The sequence below is a fragment of the Osmia bicornis genome, chromosome 16, assembly GCF_907164935.1.
Source record: "Osmia bicornis bicornis chromosome 16, iOsmBic2.1, whole genome shotgun sequence".
Taxonomy (NCBI): domain Eukaryota; kingdom Metazoa; phylum Arthropoda; class Insecta; order Hymenoptera; family Megachilidae; genus Osmia; species Osmia bicornis.
In genome coordinates this window covers 2,802,430-2,827,123 of record NC_060231.1, presented here as the reverse complement: position 1 = coordinate 2,827,123, position 24,694 = coordinate 2,802,430, and the positions used below count along the sequence as shown (strand labels likewise).

The window sequence follows — 24,694 nt, the reverse complement described above, 5'->3', positions numbered from 1 at the left end:
GAAGTCCGGTCTAAATATATCAACATCTACCCTACTCTATCTGCCTCCCGGACTCCCAGCCAATCAACGTCGTCAGACTCTCGGCTACTCTCTGGACTTCACATAACCTCTTTGGTTTCGTTCCAATAATTTCGCTTGTTTCAAGGTTTTTATTCACTTATATACACGTTTATCAATTCTTAAATGTTTCAATTTGATCCAAAGATGGTTTCATTTTGCTTCATACCTAAATTTTCTTGAAACCACTGTAAATATTTCAAATATCATGCTTCACAACACCAAACTACTTCGAGAGTACACAAAATTTATGTCACATTTATAACAATTTTATACTACCACATCACTTCTACTTGCCATAGTTGCAACGTTTATGTATTGTTTATACATAATTAATACAAAATAGCGTATATTACTACAGCTTTTAATTAAAAAAGACGGTAATTACAATTCCGAGCATAGGACTCTGTTTTTGAAAATAGGACTCCCGATTGTCACGTGAGCGGTGTTGCCACGTTGTTCAGCATGGCTAGTACTAGAGTCGGCTGTGACAAATGCATTGGCATAGCGTGGGTATCGAGGGGAGCGTGCATGGACATGGTAAGTATAGACCGAGCATCCATTGTATAAGCCACTGCTCCCACTCTTACCGCTTCAGACTTCCCCCACCATCCAGTAGTGTCAGTAGTGGGGCAGCGGTTTCTAGTAGCTAGGACTAGGAATACGCGTCAAATATTGGAACAATCGGGAAACCAACTGGAAAAGTGGGGGGAGCCGAGCGCGAGCTGCGTGGTAGGGGAAGGAGCCACGAGTGCCCCGCGGGCCGCAGGTTAGACAGGCCTGGTATAAGCGGTGATGCATACGATGGGAGAGAGAAAAAATGTAAGAGGAGTTTCTCTCTCTTTTCAATACCGGAGAAGTGGGCAGAGCCTGCGCAATATGATTTAAATGCGCAAACGACGCTAATGTGGTATAACAATTAAAATGTACTGAAAGCTGATAAAATGTTTCTTCTAAAAATAACATGAAATTTTATTCTTTTAGAATATTTTTTAACTGACGTTTATTATTAATATATAGGAACATAAAAAGAATCAAGTCATAATTTGCCGAAATAATAATCATTATTCATTGACCTTGAAACAGAGTTATTTTTGATTATGTACTTTATAGTGCTCCCCACTTCTCCGGCACTGAAAAGAGAGAGAAACTCATTTTATATCTTTTCTTTCTCTCATCGTATGCACTCATACTATGTCTATGAGAGTGTGCGACAAACGTTACATTATCATAAATTAACCCATTAACTGCCAAATTTTTATTTTTGATATTTTTATTTAACATTTTATTTAATATAATCCTAATATATTCAAATTCCCGTTTGGGGATCGTGGTAGCAAATGGGTTAAGTACAATCTGAAGTTAGTTTCACGCTTCTCTCGATACCCACGCTGTGACAATGCGTTTGTTCACGACCGAGCGAGGTTCAGAGCCAACGCTCTCGTGCTTGAGCGCGCGCTCTGATTGGCCAGCGTTTTTCGTTAATAATTCAAAAACTAAGCTTCAACCAACATTTTAGTAAAGGAAAAAGTTGTTCAGAATCACCCCATCAACCCTTCATTTCCGGGTGTTACAGAAGTTATGAAACATCCTGTATTTATTTTCAACCTAACCACATTTCACATTATTATTATTTTTCTAGTAATATTTGACTGGTCATCGCCAGTTATTTTGGTTAATTACCAAAATGTATATGAATAACAAATTTAAATCAGTACTTTGATGTTGCATTACAGCTGAACTGGAGAGTTGATTTTCATTATTACCCTGTTCGCTGTGACGGAAGGAACGTCTAAAGAGATTATCGTTGCATAGCAAGAGAATGTAGCACGTTGCACCACGAGTGCAAGGTAATAGGAATGTCAGCTGTATATTACAAGCAAGTCCTGGAGAGTATTGTGTTTGGAGGAATGTTTCACGAGCCACGCTTTCTAAGTATATTTCAATTTATTTCTACATGTAATCTGTTGCACAACGGCGCTTCAGATGGTCAATATACTTTTACTTTTATTTCAAAAATCTGTAAAATTTTGAATCATCAAAAATTCACTTATTACAAATCTAATAGTAATTTTCCTTAAAAATATAGTGTTTTCTGCGCTCGCCGCTAGAGGGCCACCCAGGTTATGTACTTTCTCACAAGTCCCTGCTTAATCATCCATCAAAGACCCAAGGCTTGAATGGGACACTCTGGAAGTTGAACACCCTACTGCAATCTTCTTTGAAGCATGCTTCATTACAAAAATTCAGATTTGGCTGCTAAATTCTGGGAATAGAAATCTGAATGCTGAGCATAGAATTCTTTATATAAACATTGAGATTCCAAAACCAATGTTTGAAAACTGAGAATTGGAGATACAGAATGGAACATCCTCCTGAGAGTCGCATTTGAAAGGACATTATACACCTTTTCCCCAGGATCTGGATCCGCGTTTTCCACACACTGGACGCTCTTCTTTTTTTTCTTCATTTCACAAACGTCACGTTGCATGGCAACAAGCCTCTCTGGACCGGCCGGTGGATCTTAGCGGTCAGTGCAACATAACTGCACTTACCGCTTGGTATAGCCGGCTCTCGCAATGTTACCGTATATTTCTGATGTGCACCATATATCAGAGCCTCTGAAATCGAATTTTTTTCAGGGCTACTATACGGGCTGGTGCGCAGCGACCAGTGCACGTGCTTGTAAATTGTCGAGCGATTCAGTTGTGCAGGCATCTGGAACGAGAAGATGAAGAAAACCATGAGAAACCATGAAGGACTTCTTTCTATGACGTTAAGACGCTTTAGGAAGTCTTGGAAGAAAGCAGGAAATCCTGAGATATTATTTTTCAAAAACATTCCCAATGTCGATAGAGAATTTTTGTACAGGTGTACAAATTATTAGTATCACGCCTTTTTAATTAATATTTTTAATTTCAATATTTTCTCGCGGTTTTGAACATTTGAAAAATGACAGGACAACATAATAACAATAAAGATTATTTCAATAATTGGAGTTACTATAGCTCTTTAAAAATAAATCTTTAATTAAAATAAAAGGCACCGAATTAATTTGTACACCTAATAGATTAGGAAGCGCTGGTTGAATGAAATAGAAGACAGGAAGTGAACAGTTCCAACGACCCTATTTTCATAACACACTCGATGAATGCTAAACTCCTGATTATGTTAAATCAACCATGAAATTTTGACCTGTATTTAATCCGGATCCACTTCAGGGACTATTAACCACCGCAAATTACCTCAGTCTAATCAATAACCCAAATTCTACATTTTATGAGAAGAAGGATTTTAATTTTGAAATCAGAAGCTCTCAAGCTGAAGAACCATAGAATTTAAAAATCTACAAGCTTTAAAATCTCAAGAACTCAAGAATTAGTAGCTTCAAGAACTCAAGACTTCAATTTAGAAACTTAGAAATTGAAGAATTCCAATATTTTCAAAGCTGATAAACTTAGGAAACTTGGGACCCAGAAGCTCCTAAGCTGAAGAACCTTAGAATTTAAAAGCCCACAAGCTTTAAAATTTCAAGAACTCAAAAATTAGTAGCTTCAAGAACTCAGGACTTCAATTTAGAAACTTAGAAATTGAAGAATTCCAATATTTTCAAAGCTGATAAACTTAGGAAACTTGGAACCCAGAAGCTCCTAAGCTGAAGAACCTTAGAATTTAAAAGCCCACAAGCTTTAAAATCTCAAGAATTCAAGAATTAATAGCTTCAAGAACTCAGAACTTCAATTTAGAAACTTAGAAATTGCAGAATTCCAATATTTTCAAAGCTGGTAAACTCAGGAAGTTTGGAACTCAGAAGCTCCTAAGCTGAAGAACCATAGAATTTAAAAATCTACAAGCTTTAAAATCTCAAGAACTCAAAAATTAGTAGCTTCAAGAACTCAGGACTTCAATTTAGAAACTTAGAAATTGAAGAATTCCAATATTTTCAAAGCTGATAAACTTAGGAAACTTGGAACCCAGAAGCTCTCAAGCTGAAGAACATTAGAATTTAAAAGCCCATAAGCTTTAAAATCCCAAGAATTCAGGAATTAGTAGCTTCAAGAACTCAGGACTTCAATTTAGAAACTTAGGAATTGAAGAATTCCAATATTTTCAAAGCTGATAAACTCAGGAAGTTTGGAACTCAGAAGCTCCTAAGCTGAAGAACCTTAGAATTTAAAAGCCCACAAGCTTTAAAATCTCAAGAATTCAAGAACTGGTAGCTTCAAGAACTCAGGACTTCAGTTTAGAAACTTAGAAATGGAAGGATTCCAATATTTTCAAAGCTGATAAACTCAGGTAGTTTGGAACCCAGAAGCTCCTAAGCTGTAGAACCTTATAATTTAAAAATAGAATTTAAATTTTTAATGCTGAGATATTCATAGACTTTATGGAATAGTCATCTTCTTGTAGGTCGTTCAATCTTAAGTATTTACTTTACTTTAATTGCACAATAATTTAATTTACTTTAATTGTACAATAAGTTCTTGCCATCTGAGGTACATGGAATGTACAATAAGTTGAAATTGAGAGATTGGACATAATTTGACAATCTACAAAAGGTGCTCAATGTACCAGGTAGATGGAACAGATTGGAGCTGACTTAACAGGACCTTGGGAGCACGTTAGCTCGCTATAAGCGGCTGTATTTCCGGGCTAGGTAGCCGACAACCGGTCTATCCGATGAGCTGGTCCCTTCTATTCACACCAGAAACTGTCCACCTTGCTGGTGGACTGGTCAGGTGATTAAAGTGCAGCCAAGTGAGGTTCGTCGCTGAGAATTGTAAATGCTTGTCCTTGCAGATGGAATACATTGAAGATGGAACGTCCTCGATTCTTAATTTATAATTAAATTCAGATTCACTCTGATGAAGAGAAAATGTATGCAGAGAAGAATTATGGCTTGAAACGAAACTGGATATTTATATTTGATGAATGGTTAAATGAAAGTTTCTTTTTTTTTTTTCATGGTAAGAGTTTGAAAGTAAAAGGTGTACCAATACTTTGAGAGTCTAGGATTAAGATTTAAGCTTCAGGTTTAACAATGAAATTACAAAATCTTTGGAATTAAAATTGCAAATGTAAATCTTTGATTATGTTGTCAGGATGCAATTGAATGTTATCATTGACAAAGAAGAAAAGAAGAATATCCGTGCATGTACACGAGCCGTTCAATTGCGAGGAAGTGAAGTGCATACTGCGTGAATTCTGCTGGCAAGTCCTATCCGTTAGACGCCGAATGAATAATTCATTGGGAAGCGAGGCTTGAATCATCGACGCCAGGCTAGAATCCAGCTTGTCTGTGAATCCTTCTTTTTTTCTCTGATAATTGGTCGTTAACGACGATTATGTCCGCGACCGGTATTAATCAGATAGCCCGCTTTGATAATGGGCTTTAGAAATCATCATAGATTGATGCTCAAAGGAGAATCTCTTGTATACACGATCATTTCAATTTCGTGCTCGGCTAAGAGCGAAGCTACGGAACCGTATGATGTTGCATACTCAATTTCTTTATGTAACAGTGAAAATATCAGGTGTATGCAAAAATTGTAACAGAACTGCTCTTTATAGTCTATGTAACATTGTATGAATATTTAAATAATTACAGAATAATTTAAAAGATTCTCTTTGAAGATATAATATTCTTGTATTATTAATCTTTTACTACATCATATCAGGTGTATGCAAAAATTGTAGCAGAACTGCTCTTTAAAGTCTATGAAACATTGTATGTATATTTAAATAATTTAAAAGATTCTCTTTAAAGATATAATATTCTTGTATAATTAATCTCTTACTTTATTATATCAGGTGTATGCAAAAATTGTAGCAAAACTGCTGTTTAAAGTCTATGAAACATTGTATGTATATTTAAATAATTTAAAAGACTCTCTTTAAAGATATATTCTTGTATTATTAATCTCTTACTTTATCATATCAGGTGTATGCAAAAATTGCAGGAAAACTGTTCTTTAAAGTCTATGAAACATTGTATGTATATTTATTTTAATGACAAATAATCAGAGAATAATTAAAAAGATTCTTTTTAAAGATATAATATTCTTGTATTATTAATCTGTTACTTTATCATTGGATTCCTTTGTGTAGTGTATGATGCAAGAGCGTGTGGGATCCCTGATAAAATAAGGATTACTGTGGAAGAATAATATAAGAACAAAGTAGAAATTTATTTAAAAAGGCTTATTCACCTGTTAAAGTAACTCTTTGGTAACAGACTATTATTAAAACAGAGATACATGTTTTAGGTTGTAAATAAAGAGGAGCATTGATGAAAGAGAAGTAAAAAAGGAGGTATTCTAGAAAGTGAAACGAGGATTGAAGAATGGTAGTGAAACCGTTGAAAGGAAGAGAAAAAAATATATATATGGAAGCGACAAAGGATGAGCACGGAGAATGTGTAGAATTTGGAGAGAGGCGAGCGCGAGGCGCATAATTAATTTTTATTGACGTTGTTACACAATTCTGAGAGTAACGCGTGTTCCTTCCCATCGTGGATTCCAGGTGAAAAGCACCGTCGCTAGCTCGAAAGTGGCGATTACATGAACGGCCACGCTTTGTTATTCCCTTCGCGTGGTTTCTATTTGAAAATTCGAATCGCCTGTTCGCGAACTCGCCGCTTGATTTTCGATTCGAGAATCACGCCCCGTATGTCGCCAATTCGACGCCACGTACGACATCAACGGGGAACTCCGGGGAATTCGAATGGAGTAGTTTTGCTGTTTCTCAGTATTAGATGCATGTCCAACACCTTGTACAATGTTTCTCTTCATTAGTTGTTTATCACTTTGCAGGTTGCCATAGGGATGCAATAAAAGCTGAGAAAATTAGCAATTTAAAAGCTTGCAAACTGAGGAATTTAAAAATTGAATTTCAAGAACTTGGAGTTTTATAAATTGAAGGGCAAGAACTTGGAAAATTATAAATTGAAGGGTTGAGGAGCTGATAAACTCAGGAAGTTTGGAGCCCAGAAGCTCCCAAGTTGAAGAACTTTATAATTCAAAAGCCCACAAGCTTTAAAATCTGAAGAACTCAAGAATTAGTAGCTTCAAGAACTCAGGACTTCAGTTCAGAAAATTAAAAATGGAAGAATTCCATAATTTTCAAAGCTGTTAAACTTAAGAAACTTGGAACCTAAAAGCTCCCAAGCTGAAGAACCTTAGAATTTAAAAGTCTACAAGCTTTAAAATCTCAAGAACTCAAGAATTAGCAGCTTCAAGAACTCAGGACTTCAATTTAGAAACTTAGAAACTGAAGAATTCCAATATTTTCAAAGTTGATAAACTCAGGAAGCTTAGAACCCAGAAGATACCAAGCTGAAGAACCTTAGAATTTAAAAGTCTACAAGCTTTAAAATCTCAAGAACTCAAGAATTAGCAGCTTCAAGAACTCAGGACTTCAATTTAGAAACTTAGAAATTGAAGAATTCCAATATTTTCAAAGCTGATGAACTCAGAAAGTTTGGAACCCAGAAACTCCCAAGCTGAAGAACCTTAGAATTTAGAAGTCTACAAGCTTTAAAATCTGAAGAACTCAAGAATTAGTAGCTTCAAGAACTCTGGACTTCAGTTCAGAAACTTAGAAATGGAAGAATTCCAATATTTTCAAAGCTGATAAACTTAGGAAACTTGGAACCCAGGAGCTCCTAAGCTGAAGAACCTTAGAATTTAAAAGCCCACAAGCTTTAAAATCTCAAGAATTCAAGAATTAGTAGCTTCAAGAACTCAGGACTTCAGTTCAGAGACTTAGAAATTGAAGAATTCCAATATTTTCAAAGCTGATAAACTCAGGAAGTTTGGAGCCCAGAAGCTCCCAAGCTGAAGAACCTTAGAATTTAAAAATCTACAAGCTTTAAAATCTCAAGAACTCAAGAATTAGCAGCTTCAAGAACTCAGGACTTCAGTTCAGAAACTTAGAAATGGAAGAATTCCAATATTTTTAAAGCTTTTAAACTTAGGAAGTTTGGAACCCAGAAGCTCTCAAGCTGAAGAACTTTATAATTTAAAAGTCTACAAGCTATAAAATCTCAAGAATTCAAGAATTAGTAGCTTCAAGAACTCAGGACTTCAGTTCAGAGACTTAGAAATTGAAGAATTCCAATATTTTCAAATCGTGTTTCCCAGAGTATTTACTTTAAAATAGAAATATTATTTGGGTCGTGTGATAAAAAAAGAAAAAACGGCGTCTATCGAAACGCATGCGGGGCTCGCCGGTGACTCGATGTCGGTGCCCCCGTAATTTTCGTGGGGGTCATTATCACCGGGCGCACTCGCGCTCGAGGTAAGATTCTGAGCGCAGCCTTCAGTACAGTTATAACTTCGCTACGAGGCTGACGTCTCTCGAGCTCGCTCGCTAGAACTCGTATCACACAATCGTTTCGCAATTAACTCGCCTACCGTCACGGTTCCCTTCGGTCGTTCCTCCCCCTTGCGTTCAACATTTTCAAAAAGAAAGAAAGAGTAATTGAAGGTTCGAGTGTCCGTTGTTTATCTTGTGACAAACTGAAACCGTGTCTATCCCTTCAGGTGGATGTTCTTGAAAGTGATCCCCACAGGCGTGAGAAGACACGAGGATGGACAAAAAGTGATCGGAGAAGTGTACCGGTGGTCTGAGTTATGAGGTAACCAGTGGGAAGATCTAAAGAGGGGAACAAAATGTTGTGCCTGAAGAAACGGAGGACCTACAGCTTCACGCAGGGTGTCTGCACGGAGCTGCCTAGGCGGACGAAGGAGGATAATCGTCGTTACCAAGGGTCCTTGAACATGGCTATTACGACACTGCCGCGTAAGAACAGGTGAGTCACCCTTCCTGTCCGATTTGTCCGTGCACCGAGTCCAATTTCAATCATCAACGAGAGTTTAGGGTCACTCGGTCTTCTTTTACTCTCACCTTGCAATCTAAATACTTTCTTTGCTCTGTCTTATACCACTCACTATATCAACAATCTTATTTTAGGTACTTAAGATTATACAATATTATAGAACAGTTTGGGTGTCTTAATGTGTGGATGAAGTAGGATTTAGATACCTGCTGCATTGGAGGCTTCATATCAAATAAATTGAGAAAATTGTCTTAGTGACAAATTCAGTTACAAAACAATACAGGCACCTTAATATTGATACATCACATATCTTGATAACAAATTCTTTAGATATATACTTATCAGGTATTTCAGAATTTAGACCTGCTTCAAATCAAGTAAATTGAGTACCTTGGTATGTAATACTGTTTATAGGGAACTTTCTATAAGGCAGTGCAATGTTACTAATACTAGGACTACCGACGTTTGATGCACACTTATTTTTAAGTTGGAAATTAAATAGATAAAGGATGGAACATAATTTAATATATACATCTATGCTTTATCTTGAAAGTGCCTCCATAAAATTTATAAATTAAAATAAGAATCTTAAAACCAGTCATTTTGACTGGTTTGGAAGTTTGGTGCTAAACAGCATACTTTATTATAAAGTACACTGTGTCAGGTCCCCAATCAAGGACCTTAATTAATCAAATGCATCATATATAAATTCTATATTATATTACTTCATATACTTCATATTATATATGCTAAACAGCATACTCTATTATACAGTACACTGTCTCAGGTCCTCAATCAAGGACCTTAATTAATCAAATGCATCATTATATAAATTCTCTATTATATATGCTAAACAGCATGCATACTCTATTATAAAGTACACTGTGTCAATCAAGGACCTTAATTAATCAATTGCATCATTATATAAATTCTACATTATATTACTTCATATATTATAGATACATAATTCTATATTATGCTAAACAGCATACTCTATTATAAAGTACACTATATCAGGTCCTCAATCAAGGACCTTAATTAATCAAATGCATCATTATATAAATTCTACATTATATTACTTCATATAGATATATAATTCTATATATCTATTCTATATGCTGAACAGCATACTGTACCAGGTCCCCACTCAAGGACCTTAATTAATCAAATGCATCATTATACAAATTCTCTATTATATTACTCTTAAAACAATGAAATACTTCAGTTTCTTAAATACTGTCGCTTTCAAACAGAATAATCAAGCACCAGCCTAATCGACAACCCTTGTCATTGATAAGCCGACGTTACAGCGACTCTAATAGCATTCAGAACGAACGTTATCAATGAAGAGATTAATGGAGTGAACGATTGACCATAATTTTCGTGCAAGCCTCACCGGTCACTCGAGAAGCAAGTCGCACCGCGAAGGTCGACCGGAGGTAAAAGTAGGTAGAAGTATCTCGATACTGCTGGACAAGTGGAATAACTTCCTACGCGCGTGCATACGCCGTAATGATCCCCGATCTGCCCTCAGGATGTTGTGCCCTGTGTGTCCATCGAGCGGCTCAGTCACGTGTAACGTGCAACAACGCGTGGGAGGGAGGTTTCGTTCGATCAGATACGATTCCCTTTTGCGAGATCATACGAACGACAGTTGCATCAACTATATTATCGTTTGATAGCCTCGTTTTTCCACGGATCTGGTGGAGCATGAAGGAAGTGGATGCGGAGGTTGTGGAAGGAATTTGGATTAGACCTATATTTTTTCCAACAATTTATTGGACAAGTTGAAATTTTATCTCTGATCGAATTGCTTCCCGAGGCCATTAGGTTTGTTTCTATGGAGCCATTCATTTATTTTTAAAAAGGAACTTTGAAGTCCTGCTTTCCCAGAGCTGTTGAAGTAATTTTATCTTCCAGTTGCATCACAGCGATGATTCCTCAGTGTACTGGAACACGTTTGAATAATTTTTCTTGAATTCTGCCAATTATCAAGATCCTCGCGCTCGTCCTCTTTCAGTGGCCATGCAAGAAGGTTAAATGAGTCAGAGTACACTTGCTGATTCCTCCTTATCTGGTATCGTTACCTTCGTCTATGTCTTTCCTAGTTGGTAGTTCCTCTGTAATCGTGTCAGCGTGTTTAATTAATCGTGCGATCGACGTTATAAAGTAGGATTATCGTGTCTTCCACGCTGCGATTCTTCTAACAGTAAAACGCCGTTTGGGGAGCATGAAACGGACCACAGCATCGAGGTGTTCCTGTTAAGGATTAGCTTGAAAAGTTTCTATTTCAACGCATTACCTATCGCTCAGCAATCTGTATTATCAACTTTCTCTTTATTGCAGCATACCTAAACTTGAATACTTCTATTGGATGGCCAGATCAGATATTAAGAAGCCGAGTCAGTTATGACTCAAACAGGACATTCAGAAGAAAGTCGGAATTTTTCAGATCACAAGAATTCTGAGGAAATTACTCATCACATAAAAGTGTCACAAAATAACACTTATGGTATATCAATTTAAAGCTTGAAGTTCAATTAAAATAACTGCCCAAAGGCTTCATCGGTATTTTGTACTTTACAGTGTAAAAGGTGGTACAAGTGGAAGGTCGTTGTCATCGATGTGGATCTAGGTTCTCCTCTCTTCTTCTCTTTTCATTCGACCATCAGGAGATCCCATTGTTGAGCGTCGACGTGGATACACTGGTCCCGAAAGCCAGGAAAAAAGAATTCTCACAATCCTTACTGGTCTACCTCTCTCTCTGTCTGAGACATTCACCTATCTCTTCTCCTCGCTTCTCAGGGAGAGCTGAACGCAATAGAAGTCGAAGATTAATGCGCGATTGTCCAACCAGCAAACTAATTTCAGCTTCTGGAGTATATACTGGACTGGAGAGCAACGTTCCTTTCCACGAGCGAACCGCTATTTCCAATCGATTACGTTGAATCAAAGCGCCACGGTATCGGTTGCACTGTTTTATAAGGTGTACGTTGTTTTGTGGTCAAAGTGATTACTTGATGGAAGTCGAGCGGATCTTAGACGATACTGAAGCATCTTTCTTCTTACATGGTTCATCTTTCTCTTTTTATGGAGGAAATAATGTTTACTTTGATTTGGAAGCAACAAGGAAGCTTGGTACTTAAATGAATCATTGGAGTATGAAGAAGTGAAATTTTGAGGAAGAGAAGAAAAATGATAATTTAGAAACAAAAATAATCAACGATTGGAGCTGGCTAAGAAGAAACGCTGAAATAACAAAAGAAAGGAATCCGATCCTTCAGGTGTTGCACCGGTAATCACCTGTTGCAAAGTCCACACGCGAGCCAGCAGAGGCTAGAAAAAGTAAAAAGCGAGCGTTCGATTGAAATGACAGCCATGTCTCAACGATCCGATTTCCAGGAGGAATCGCGTGTTTAGTATTGAAGACACGCATCCTTTTGGCACATGGATGCATCCATCCATCCCATCGATCGGGCCCCGCCTAGTTGCAGGGAAACGAGCTTGCCTGGAACCACCGACCACATAGACAATAGCGTTTTCCAATCGTTCAATTATTCCAGCCGCGACACGATGCGTTTCCGTTCTGACGGGAAGTGATATGAATTCATCGGAGACCCATCGATCGTCCATTTGGCAGACGCGTTTCAATGCAACCACGTGGTTGTTGCAGGTGTTCGAACCATGTACATCAATGATAAAGAAGAAATTTTCATCAAGAATTGCACCTTTGAATGTTTCCTTAATGTTTAATGGATGACGCACCTCATGCGTCATGTACGATTTATATGGAGGACGCACCGGGTGCGTCGTGTACTATTTATATAGAGGACGCACCAGGTGCGTCATGTACGATTTATATGGAGGACGCAACAGATGCGTCATATACGATTTATATGGAGGACGCACCAGATGCGTCATGTACGATCTATACGGAGGACGCAACAAGTGCGCCATGTACGATTTATATCGAGGACGCAACAGATGCGTCATGTACGATCTATATGGAGGACTCACCAGGTGCGTCATGTACGATTTATATGGAGGACGCACCGGGTGCGTCGTGTACAATTTATATGGAGGACGCAGCATGTGCGTCGTGTACAATCTATACGGAGGACGCAACAGGTGCGCCATGTACGATTTATATGGAGGACGCACCGGGTGCGTCGTGTACAATTTATATGGAGGACGCAGCATTTGCGTCATATACGATCTATATGGAGGACGCACCAGATGCGTCATGTACGATCTATATGGAGGACGCAACAGGTGCGTCTTATGCTATCAACACAGTGAAATCGACGACATATAATTTCTTCAGGTACCGCAACAAGTTCCACGCTATCAATTAAGCATCGCAATGTCCTGAATCATCGTTGTGGCTTTAAATTAAGATGAAAACGTACACAGATCGTTTGCAGATGACGTCGGGAAAATCGTGACAGTGAAAGGATGAGGTGGTGGCCGAAGTGCGAGGAGGCCAGTGCAAACGCACGCATGTAAATAGCCTACGGTGACTTTCTACGAATACATTGTATTTTCTAAGGCGAGATCAGCAGGAGCTCGAGCCAGGATGGCCAAGATAACGGTGCGTAACGAGGACGTTCTCTTTGAAAGGACTCGAAATGCAATCTCCACGGAGCCGACAAATTGTCTGAGAACAGTGTCGTTCTCAGAGCTACGGCCATAGCTACTACCACGAGGATCAGCGTTCGCGAACAGGGGATAATTAATTGTAATTACCGGTAATTAGCGAGGGAGGATACCTGTTGCGTAACAAGACTCTCCTGCTTTTCGTATGCAAATCCTTGGAAAACCTTGCCGTATCAAGGATCTGTTGTTACTTATATAAATTGGGAAATCAACTGTGATGATGCTGTGATGTATGTTTGGATTAATTAAGTGCAATATATTGTACATACTTATTGCGTTACGAGTAATCATTTGCATCCAGGGCCGGTTTTAGCAATATTGGCGCCCTTTGCAAGATTATCGTGGCGCCCATTCAGGGGTTCAAAATTTTTAAGAAAAAAAGACTGCGGCGCCCCCTACAGATCTAGCGCCCTTGACGATTCCCCCCCCCCTAACGCCGGCCCTGTTTGCATCAAACATTAAGATTTAAATTGATGTGCTATAAGTACTATTTGAAATAGTACTCTTACATGTTAACAATCTATGGCTAAGTTCTCTATAACAGAGTCTTCAGAAAAGTATCTGGTACCGTTAAAATAACTCAAATGGTTCTATTCTAGTGTCACAATTTATTCTCAACATTTCTATTCATCTCGGTTCAATTCTCGCATGCAACTGATATAAATCAACGCAGAAACATTCCCATATTTATGTCAAGTTTCCTAACAGTAGTCTCAGAGTGCCTATAAATCTGTCGTTCAAACCATAATTACATACTAGAATAACGTTATTTCGATTAAGCGGGAGAATTACAACGTGTTAGGTAATATTGATACACATAGAGGTTCGCTTGAAAGCAAATTGATTAATAAATTTTCTCTATTGAGTAGGCACACGTTTAACACCGTACTGCTAGTTACCTCTGTTGGAGCAACGAGAAATCTAGCGACGAAAATGCACGTATCCACGGTTATCCGATGAAATCGCAAGGCATCATGGTTTCGGAAGCGCGAACGGAGCCATGCTTTCTAACTTTTGCTTTGTAAATCGCGTTCCATCGGAAGGCCCGTGCGAAATGATGATATCTTCTGTTCCCGTTAAAACAGATCAGCTTTAGATTCTTCTTCATTGAAATCGCTCTGCTCAAAATAGCCGAATAATTAGCTATAAATCAGCGCTGCAAGTTTTGTTCTAATTATATGGTATTTTTTGTGTTGCAGGTAACAGCTTCACTATTAAGACTAAGGTTCCAAAATTTACTCCTCGAGTTGTTTATGGGGCCAGGTTTAAAGAACTGACAGCAATTAAGGTAGAAATAAGTTTTATTATACATATAGACGTATGAAGTACAGATGCGCCTGCAGCACTGCAACCCTGTTTACTTCTGTGTCGACTGGGTTGCATATCCACAGGGGCCCCTATTGTTAAAGGTGCCTTCATACAAATAATATTGTAAATAATTATAATACATCAATCTACACCCTTAAACATATATGTTGATCGTCTAAAGATAATTTTATTTTCTCTGGCTTTTATAATACAAAGAATAGAACATGAAAGAAAGCCCTTGAAATCTACATGCGCAGAATAGATGCGCAATAGGTGCATGCTGTGTGTGTTGTGCAATTATGGTGCGTTCTTTTGTCGTGTTCGTAGAATTCAAGCTTTCAGTTCAATTGATTTTCTTGATTCAATACAAGGTCCACATTATACAAAGAAAGGGCCGATGGTATTTTGTACTGCAGAAAACCATCGGTTTGGCAGCTGTTACCGGTGTTTTGGCACGTGACCGTTACCAACGGCTGCAGCGCACCATGCGTGACTCTAGCACGCACCCTCAGTATGTTTTCAAACGTGTGTACGTTGAGGTGTCGAGTTTCGTTGGCGTTTCAATGAGAAAAACTGGTGAAAATGGGGATCAAAATGGGCACGAAAATACGACGTTTCATACGGAGATTGGGGTGAGTCGTGATATTCATTTAATTAGATCCAACGACTGTACTGTTTATTGTCATTGCGAAGATACGTAACGAAAACAATGACGGGGTCACGTTATTATGCTTTTTGGTTATGTACATATGTCTTGTTGGTTCAGTTAACCGTGTTTCTTTGTTCACGTTATTACAAGAATGCACGTGATGATTTCGATGAATTATGTAGCAAATGATAAATGAAGCAATTCTTACGTAAAGGATTTTGATTGCAATGTGCGAGGTGCGAATTGTATTCTAATGTCGTGTATTTTATTTCTTACTCCTTTTCCCTTTAAACTCGACGAACTGTTAATGAATGACTAATTAAAACCGACCGTGAGAAACTTATATTGATAAAAGGCTTTCTCGTTGTAACAACGTAACAAATGTTCCGTGGCAGGGAATGCAAGAGTAATCGGCGTGCTGAAATGTAAAATGAAGGTTTACGATCAAATTATGCCCGTAAAACTGTCAATGTATCTTCTCATAAGGAAATAGATAGCTCGTTGTGAACCTTTTTTAGGAAAATAAACTTTTAAATTAATTGGAAAAAAATAAATTTTTAAGATTAATATTTAAGGTCGCAAACAATTTTTTCAATTCGATTTTTCTCAAGGATAACGGACGCCATTTTCTTTAAAATTCTTTTTTTTTCGATACTATCGAAACAAAGTAGAAACCAATCGATACATCGACACAGATCGTACTTCTTTTTAAAAAAACGATATACAAAATGGTGGATGTTAGTAGACTGTGACCGACTCGAAAGACAGTTCAACGAATGATAACCAATAATTAAGCGTTTTGAAAAAAAAAAATACACGTTCCGTGAAGCTGGCCGGGTTCTTCTCGCCGTTATTAAATCTCTGGTAATCTCTTTTCGTAGAAATATCGCAGGATTCGAGAGGATTATTGAAAGGAACGTCACGCCTCGGTACTAAACTTTTCTACTTGTAAATACCGATCATTACGTGTTTGTTCATTTTTCGTTCTACATCAATGTTTCATTAAACTTGTTTCTTATTTTCCTCTTTAAATGATAGGAAAGTCATCGAATTTTATAAAAATTCGTATTATCAGTTGGCTATCTATAAATTCCGTCGAACAGGTCACTGTGACTTAAATCTTGAGAAAAAGGAAAAATAATTTGACAAAATGGTTGAAAATACGTGATCAGCTTTCTTTTAGTTACTATATAGAGAATTAAAAGGAAATATACATGTAGTAAGTAGTAAGCAAGTAATATGCAATTTTAGTAGCATAACATAGTTAATCCGTGTTGCTCAGCCGGCTGCCCGAGTAGTAATGAGGAATTGCGCGCCTGACGGGAGTAGTGGTGCACTTATCCCCACCCTAGTATTCCCCCCACCACAATATATTATTTTATTTAAATATCTTTAGTTTTAGATTATGTTATAAATCATAAAAGACAACAAGTAGATAACAATGAAAAAAAGATCAATTGTATTGAAAGTTGTGTTTAAAATTGCATTTTTTTATTATAAGACACTCATGAGTATCTTGATTATAACTTCCAATTAATCAGAATACAAGGTGAAAACATGATAGTAATTTAAAAATGAAAGAATTCGTGATAATTGCAATAAATATTGCGAAGAAGTATCGGCGCGTTCGAACGCCGGCGAAAATAGCCGAAGACAGTCGAGTAGTTGACGGGAAGTTCCGACGGGTGAGCGCGAAAATTGCCGAAGCTTCTCGCACGAGAGCCGTTACCTGTCGGTCAGTCGTAGTTCGACAGTCGGTGCGTGTGGGTCGTTTCATTTTGCTCCGCGGCACGTGTTTTCTCGATCGTGCATATTAATTTTTCTATTCTATTTTCTTGTCAATAAAGACTATTAAAAGATATTCATTCTATCAGACTTTAACGCGAATCTTATTGTATAACAGGGATGTGCTTGTCCAGCTTATAAAAGTTTGGAAATTTCTCGCGAACGAAAGGTGTTAGTGAAAAATAGTAAATTCGTGACAGTTGTGACTGAAAAGGCGGTTTCGAGAGGCTAGTGCAGAAGCTTCAGTTCGATGAAAATCGGAATGACAGCAGCAGGGAATTAATCACGTGGTGAGTTTATTTAAAAAGCCATTCCTTGGCGCCATTTTTATTCGAACGTTATCTAGTGAAAAATAGGTTATGTTACCGAATTCGCAACAGTCGGACGCGTTGTGAAAGTACAAAAACCTAGCGAATCGTATCCGTTGTAATAATAACGGTAATTTTTGCGATGTCACGTCTCTATAGAACGTACAATAATTCTTGTATACCAGGTACGTTTCTACGCACGTTATCTGATAATCAGGAAGCATTTTCCCGCGTTATCAAACTTCATAAGCTAAGACAGTAAACATACGTCATATCGTAAATATGTGTTTATTGCTTTACGATTTCACGGGACTCTTATCATCGTTCTTACATACCTAGTCTTTTGTTTACCGGCGAAATAGAAATCTCGAGATTTCACGATAAGTAAATATCTATCGAAGCCAAGTATGGCAACGGAATAATTTTTTGTCACTCGACGATCGTTATCGAATAAAATTTACGGTTTTTCGTATCGGTGATGAATCATACTGTTCCTAAATTTTTCTCGGAAGCGTCTCAACCGTCGCAGTCGATCTCGCATCGCGCGGATCGATTGCGATTCTCGAATAAATCGTTCGATCCGCTTTCAACGCAGAATCGAATATACACAAAATGGTTTCGCAAAAGCAACCAACGCAACGTTGCGGCTGGTGTTAATCAAAATATTTAGAAATTTGAAACGAATTTAATTTATTACCCATGACATCAATATTTTGAGCCGCAGTAGATATGGCACGATTAAAAGGAAACTATTTAATTCTGCAAAATGTATTAGCGGACTTAGGAGCGATGGCGGTTGGAGTTGGTACATTTAAAGTTTCCCTTTTGGTATTTCTGGTTTCTCGTTGCTTACCAGCTCGTTGCGAGTCCCTTGTTTGTCCACGAATCGATCAGGTGCTCTTTTGACAGCATGTTTGTTACGTAAAAGCAGAAAAAAGGAAAAGAATGGTTTCGCAATGCGTGTAAACACGGGATCGTTTGTAAAATAATAAAAAGGGGATTTTAAACATCGTTTCGAGGTCGCCTCATAAATTGTTTATAATTTTCTCGTTTAAAAAGTGTGAAATTTGGAAAGTGCTGGATAATTCCCTGTTAGGAACGTCTTGAGTGCCATTGGCGCTCGATAATTCCCCTCCATAGTTCCTTAGAACTCCAGAGGCCCAATTGTAGGGAATTATCGAGCGTCCACTGTGTCTAGTAAATCTTCCCTATATTATCTTATGTTAGAACGCAATTTAGTTCCATGTAAACAGTGTTGCGTGACCTTTCCAGCACTGTTTCGAGGTCTATGTATGATACACCTCGGCGAGACGCTTGCGTATCATTTCTTTTTCCTTCGAATCCAAGCAGCTGCTGCGGTTTCGCTTGCACGCACATGTATACACGCGTCTGCGACACGCCCGTGTTACGTGTAAAAATGGTCTTTTTACCGTCGCTGCCGGCCAATCCGTTAACCTAAGAAGTTTACGGGCGGCCATCCACACGGCGACTGGAATAATAATTATAAAATAGCTACACGATTCTTCGTGAATTATGTTGGACAACGTTTAATGAGAATTTTAAGTGGTGGTTTTGAGAACCTTAAAGGCGTTATTCGTGCACTGTGATATAGGAACATAGTGCGTAAATATAGTAGGACATATTACTAGACGGAAATATTTAAGTCAAATTAGGGTTTCCTAGAAAAGATGGCAATGCTCCTGGTACGCGTCCTTCCCCATAGAATTCCCCATAGAATTTTAAGTGGTGGTTTTGAGAACCTTAAAGGCGTTATTCGTGCACTGTGATATAGGAACATAGTGCGTAAATATAGTAGGACATATTACTAGACGGAAATATTTAAGTCAAATTAGGGTTTCCTAGAAAAGATGGCAATGCTCCTGGTACGCGTCCTTCCCCATAGGCATCCCTAGGGAGACTGACGGTGGAGGGTAGAGGCCCTACTTATGTAATACAATATCAATCATAGTGTCCGTTCGTCTAGTGAAAAAGCACTGACTTTGGAGTCCAAGTTTAACCGCAGGAAATATCATAAATCTAATTAAAAGCGTTAAAATAATTAACATAATCATCTGATAAAATCTTTAGAATATTCAATAATTTATTTGAAATTACAAAATACACTAGACGAACGGACACTATGTTTGATATTGTACACTAGTGAAATTAATTCTGGACACTTTGAATAAAAATATTTTTTATTTCATATTTGTGCAGAAAATGAATATTTTGCAATGCTAAATTGATACCATAATATTTTCATTGTAATCTATAATATTTATACTTAATATTTTCACACGATTTGGTTTGTAAATGTTTTAAAATTTTTATTTAAAAACATCTAAACTGTGTTATTTTTGTTTTCACGTCTGGCAACACGAAACGTCGCATGATGTGAAATAGCCAATCACAGGATGAAATTAATTTTTGTTGAAATTGTAATTTTTATTGTATATTAAAATTTTTTATATAAGCGACGCCCTGAAATTAGAAAATAATGATTAGAATATAAAATATTAAATAATTTGAATAAATGCGAAATTGAAGTAAAAATTTAAAAGTGTCCAGAATTAATTCCACTAGTGTAGGATCCTGGCCCTATCGCGTGGGCGGGGGCGCTTTCGCGCGAAAATTTGAATTGATATTTATTTATTTTTCATATCTCTCAGTTATATACTAAATTTTCTAATACGTAATAATAAAAAATGATATTATTTTCCCTCTAAATGTATTTTTAATATCAAAATCATCAAAATTGAGATTCTGAGAATTCCTATTTCCCCCATATCACCATTTTCCCTAGAGAATACCTATTTAATTACTCATCGAAGGTGATCATTTTGAAATAATAGATTAACCTGTTACTTCATTAGCCAATTATTTATTAAGTAAATCATTACGTAAGCCCAGGAGCGTTTCTAATTTCATCATTGAATAAGCATACCTATTTGGTATGTTATCAGTGAACATACATCTTATCTAGTAATTTAGGCATGCAGTATCGGATAGCTTGTGCGGGTCACCTTCATTCATATTTTTCTTACAAGATGCGCGTACACTTTCACCGTCGATTACCTTTTTTGTGCGTCAGGTGTGTGAGCAAACAGTCTTGGCCTTGATTTGAAAATCTAGGTTGCATTGCTCTCCTATCGGTGCTCTGTTATCGGGTCCCATACAATGACCGGTTAGCTTATCTCTGATCTATTTTTTTTTTACCGATCGACAAATACGCGTTTGTAAATATTGTGTTTGGAATATGATCACTTATGTGATCCATAAACCCTGTTTTAAGGAGAAGGCCATTGATAAGAATAAATTTTCTTGAAAGCTGTGTGCTCGTCCAGATATTAAGTCCAGGGTTCTCTACTTTTTATTTCACGGAATCGATCGGTTCGACTTCCGGGATAGCCCGTTACTGACGCAATACCTGCCAGAATGCAGAGAAATTATTCGTAGGAATAACAGTTCCGCAAAAGAAAAAGTTTCACTAACCAGAATCGACCGACTAATAGATTGTTTCCCAACTGTAACGTGCATTTCGTTTCGGTCTACGTGAGCCTACACCGTATGCACAGTTATGCTTATAACCTCCTACTGGATGCACCATTTTTTCGCCTCTGTCCAGGGAACCGATAATCGGAAGTCATGCAAATTCCACGACACACTCGGTGAGTCTGCTTCATAACACCACCATCTATGTACGATCCTATTATCCTGTCGCCTGATTCGTGACGAAAACGCAACAGTTTCTTGCTAATTCCCTGTTAGGAGATTGATGTAACCACCAGTAGGCTGGAGTGTATTCCGCTACTTCGGCATAATTTTGTAATAAATAATATAGGGTAATAGGGTGAGGTTGGGAAATTATAGAAAATATCTGATAGAATTTAATTAATTTCTTATTTAATGTATTGTGAATGGATTTTAAGAACGTAGGTGCAAGGATATTAACCTAATATGAGATACAAAATTGGGGCTCTCTCCATGGTCCGCGCGTCTGAGGGTTAAGAACAGGGGACATGTATGTAGGTCTTCTCAGTGAAGATCTACGGTCTTAGATGTTCAGTCATCTATTCTAGACTTAAAATTGCCAATAGATATAGAAATTAGTATTAGACATCAGCTAGATAAATAGAGGCAGATACGTTGGTCTCGTTCCGACGTGAATTTCGAGACACGCAGTTCCGCGAAACGTGTTGTCGTGATTTATACAGAATCGTGCGATTAAGTAATACGTTTGTTCCCGATCCGTTTACGTAATCGCAGGGAGAACAGGAGGTATGCGATTTACGTGACCAACGGAGTGGAGTGTTCACGAGAAATGGCCGACGGCCAGCGAGAGAGCAACTTTCGACTCGATTCGAATTCGATTTTTCGCGATTTTCTCAAGGTCGACGATTCGTCGTTCCTTTTTGCACACGCGATCTACCGCGCAGGCGCATACCCATGGATGCACCGTTACTCGTCCTGCAATGCAGATTCCGTGATAGGTAAATGTACGAAGCGGTTTTCTTCCTGTAGATGATTGTTCAGGATCATCTTCTTGATGATTATGAATAGCTTGTAGGATAGTTTTAATCATTGGAGTAAGTAGGATCATTGTGGGGTGGGAAGTTCCCTAGGGTCTAGTGTTTATCTTTTATTTCACTAGATTTTAGGGGAAAATTTAAGAAATTGAAGATTTGGGGAATTTTTGTATTTGGAAATTTGGGGGATTTTTGAATTTGCAAATTGAGGATTTGGGGGATTTTTTAATTTGGAAATTTGAGGATTTAGGGGATTATTCAATTTGGAAATTGAGGATTTAGGGGATTATTCAATTCGGAAATTGAGGATTTGGGGGATTTCGGAATTTGGAAATTTGGGGATTTTGGAATTCGGAAATTTGGAGGGTTCTAGAATTTGGAAATTGAGGATTTGGGGATTTTTTAATTTGGAAGATTTTGGAATTCGGAAATTTGAGGATTGGGGGGATTTTTCAATTTGGAAATTGAGGATTTAGGGGATTATTCAATTCGGAAATTTGGGGGATTTTGGAATTCGGAAATTGAGGATTTGGGGGATATCGGAATTCGGAAATTTGGGGATTTTGGATTTTGGAAATTTCCGAATTTGGGGGATTTTGAAATTTGGAGATTTAGAGGATTTTGAAATTTAGAAACTTGGGAACTTAGAATTTAGGAAATCTGGAATTTGGAAATTTTAGACCCTTAGAATCATGAAGGGGACCACCAGGGAGGGGGTCCCTTCCCCGTTTCTGGAAGAGCCAGATCACCCCTATATTAAAAAAGCAGGCGATTAAAACGGAACCCGTGTCCGATTAGTCTCGATTCCTATCCTAACGTGGAAAGTATCGTCCTATCGGCTGTCTACCCTTATCTGGCGATTCTGTGGCTCGTAAAGACGAGCCAAACGAGGGAAAAAAAGTGAACTCGTACGAGTTGCGTTTTACAGTTACACAATCGACTATTTTTGTCGAGGTTAGCTTGTTTAAAGATTTATTTAGTCGTTCGTTTCTTTAAATATTTCCAGGACAAATTACCGTGTCGCGTGTCTCTCTTCATTATCAATTACGTGACCTTAAACCTCGTCTTAATTGCTGTTTAACAAGAGATGCAATCTCGAATGGTAAATCATCTTCATGATACTTCCAACTTTATTGTATTTACCAGTTTTACAGTTACGTCCTCTGTGTCGAACAAAACTTGTAGAAAAAAGTGGTATTATTTCTAAAAATGTATTTAAAATATCTTCCATCAATTTAATCCTTAATCAAACATCATTTAATTCCCTCTATTTTTTTATTTAACCATTTCCTTTCTCAAAAGCGAAAAAATATATTCAAGTTTCACTATTATAATAAATTTCCAATTTTTTTCACCTTTTACAAAGAAAGAGAAGCGTTCGAATTTAAATCAGACGAGTTCATTAAAATTCAGAGATGATCAAACCGGACGTCGCCTCGTTAACGATGCTCTGCTCCTTTTTTTCTCTCTCTCTCTCTCTCTCATAAATATCTTTTTTTACCTTCGTGATTATCACAGCGGTGACCTTAAATTCTCGTTGCATATTTTCTTGAACGATGGCCGGCGAGAAGATTCGCCGGACGCAGAGAAATCGAATCTGAATTCTGTCGTTGATAATTGGAACGAAATCTCTCTCGGTGCGTCTGTCTGGTGAACCGGAAGTCGAGGAATCGAGTTGACGTTCCACTCGAGTTGACGTTCCACTCGAGCTGCTGTTTAATTTGGAAACTACGAAGAAAGCGTCCAGTCTATGCTGTTTCTTCGATAATAAATATTTAAGCTAGATATTAAAATAAAAAAAACATTGCTCGAAGTCTCGGTTTTTCTTTCAGACAACTTATAATCAGAGTCACATTTATTTCTTTCTCTAAAAATCGAAAAGTTTCCCTGAAATTATAGCTGGCTCCGTAATTACAAGGATCGAGGTGGCTAGAAAAAGCAGGTAATTGAGCGAAGGGAATCTTAGAGGGCGATATTTCGCGCAGTCAGTTTCCGCCATGTTGATTGCCCGTGTCCTGCGACATGTTATAAAAGGATTTCATTCCTTCCAGCCAGATGAAAATCACGTGCGAAATCGCCCGCCCAATTTAACGTTTTATTTTCTGCTAATCGCTTTTTAATGAACGCGACTAGACACCGGAAATACACTCGGGGAGCGTGAACAAAAAGCAACCGGATAATCCAGAGCAGTTTATTACTCTCTCGAGAAACGACTGGGGAAAGAAGAACAAAAAACAGTCCGGCAAACTTGCGATTGAATATAAGTGGAAGTCCTTCGTTGTAGGTTTTAAATTCTTGGATGGGGATATTTTAGAGATAATTAAATAATTGTGGCAGGGTAAAATTATAGTTTCCTAGCAACAACGAAAGTATGCTCGAAACGAGAAGAAACACGATGGTGTTTCAAGCAGCGAGGGACCAGTTTTTCCTCCAACGTCAACCGAACACGCTCTCTGATCCACGCGCGATCTTGTAAGACCGCTTCTTGTAGTGGATCGACGATCATCCGAAAGTCCCCTTGGTTTCTTGGACAACGTTAACACTTTGCTGCCCCTGCTTCGCCATT

At 37.9% G+C, this 24,694-nt stretch overlaps 1 protein-coding gene across 3 annotated transcripts in view; it reads left to right on the top strand.

Moving 5' to 3' along the window:
* Positions 1-15,217: 15,217 nt before the first annotated feature.
* The window catches only part of LOC114877891 (cordon-bleu protein-like 1), a 49,895-nt gene continuing 40,418 nt past the window's right edge, over positions 15,218-24,694 (top strand). Inside the window, exon 1 of one of the 3 annotated variants that reach the window (XM_029191014.2) lies at positions 15,218-15,492. In XM_029191014.2, the coding sequence (XP_029046847.2) occupies positions 15,443-15,492 (50 nt within the window). In that variant the 5' untranslated portion in view covers positions 15,218-15,442. Of the gene's footprint in view, positions 15,493-17,226; positions 17,585-24,694 lie in introns of those variants that run through there. The other 2 variants (XM_029191017.2, XM_029191016.2) reach the window with 2 other exon arrangements.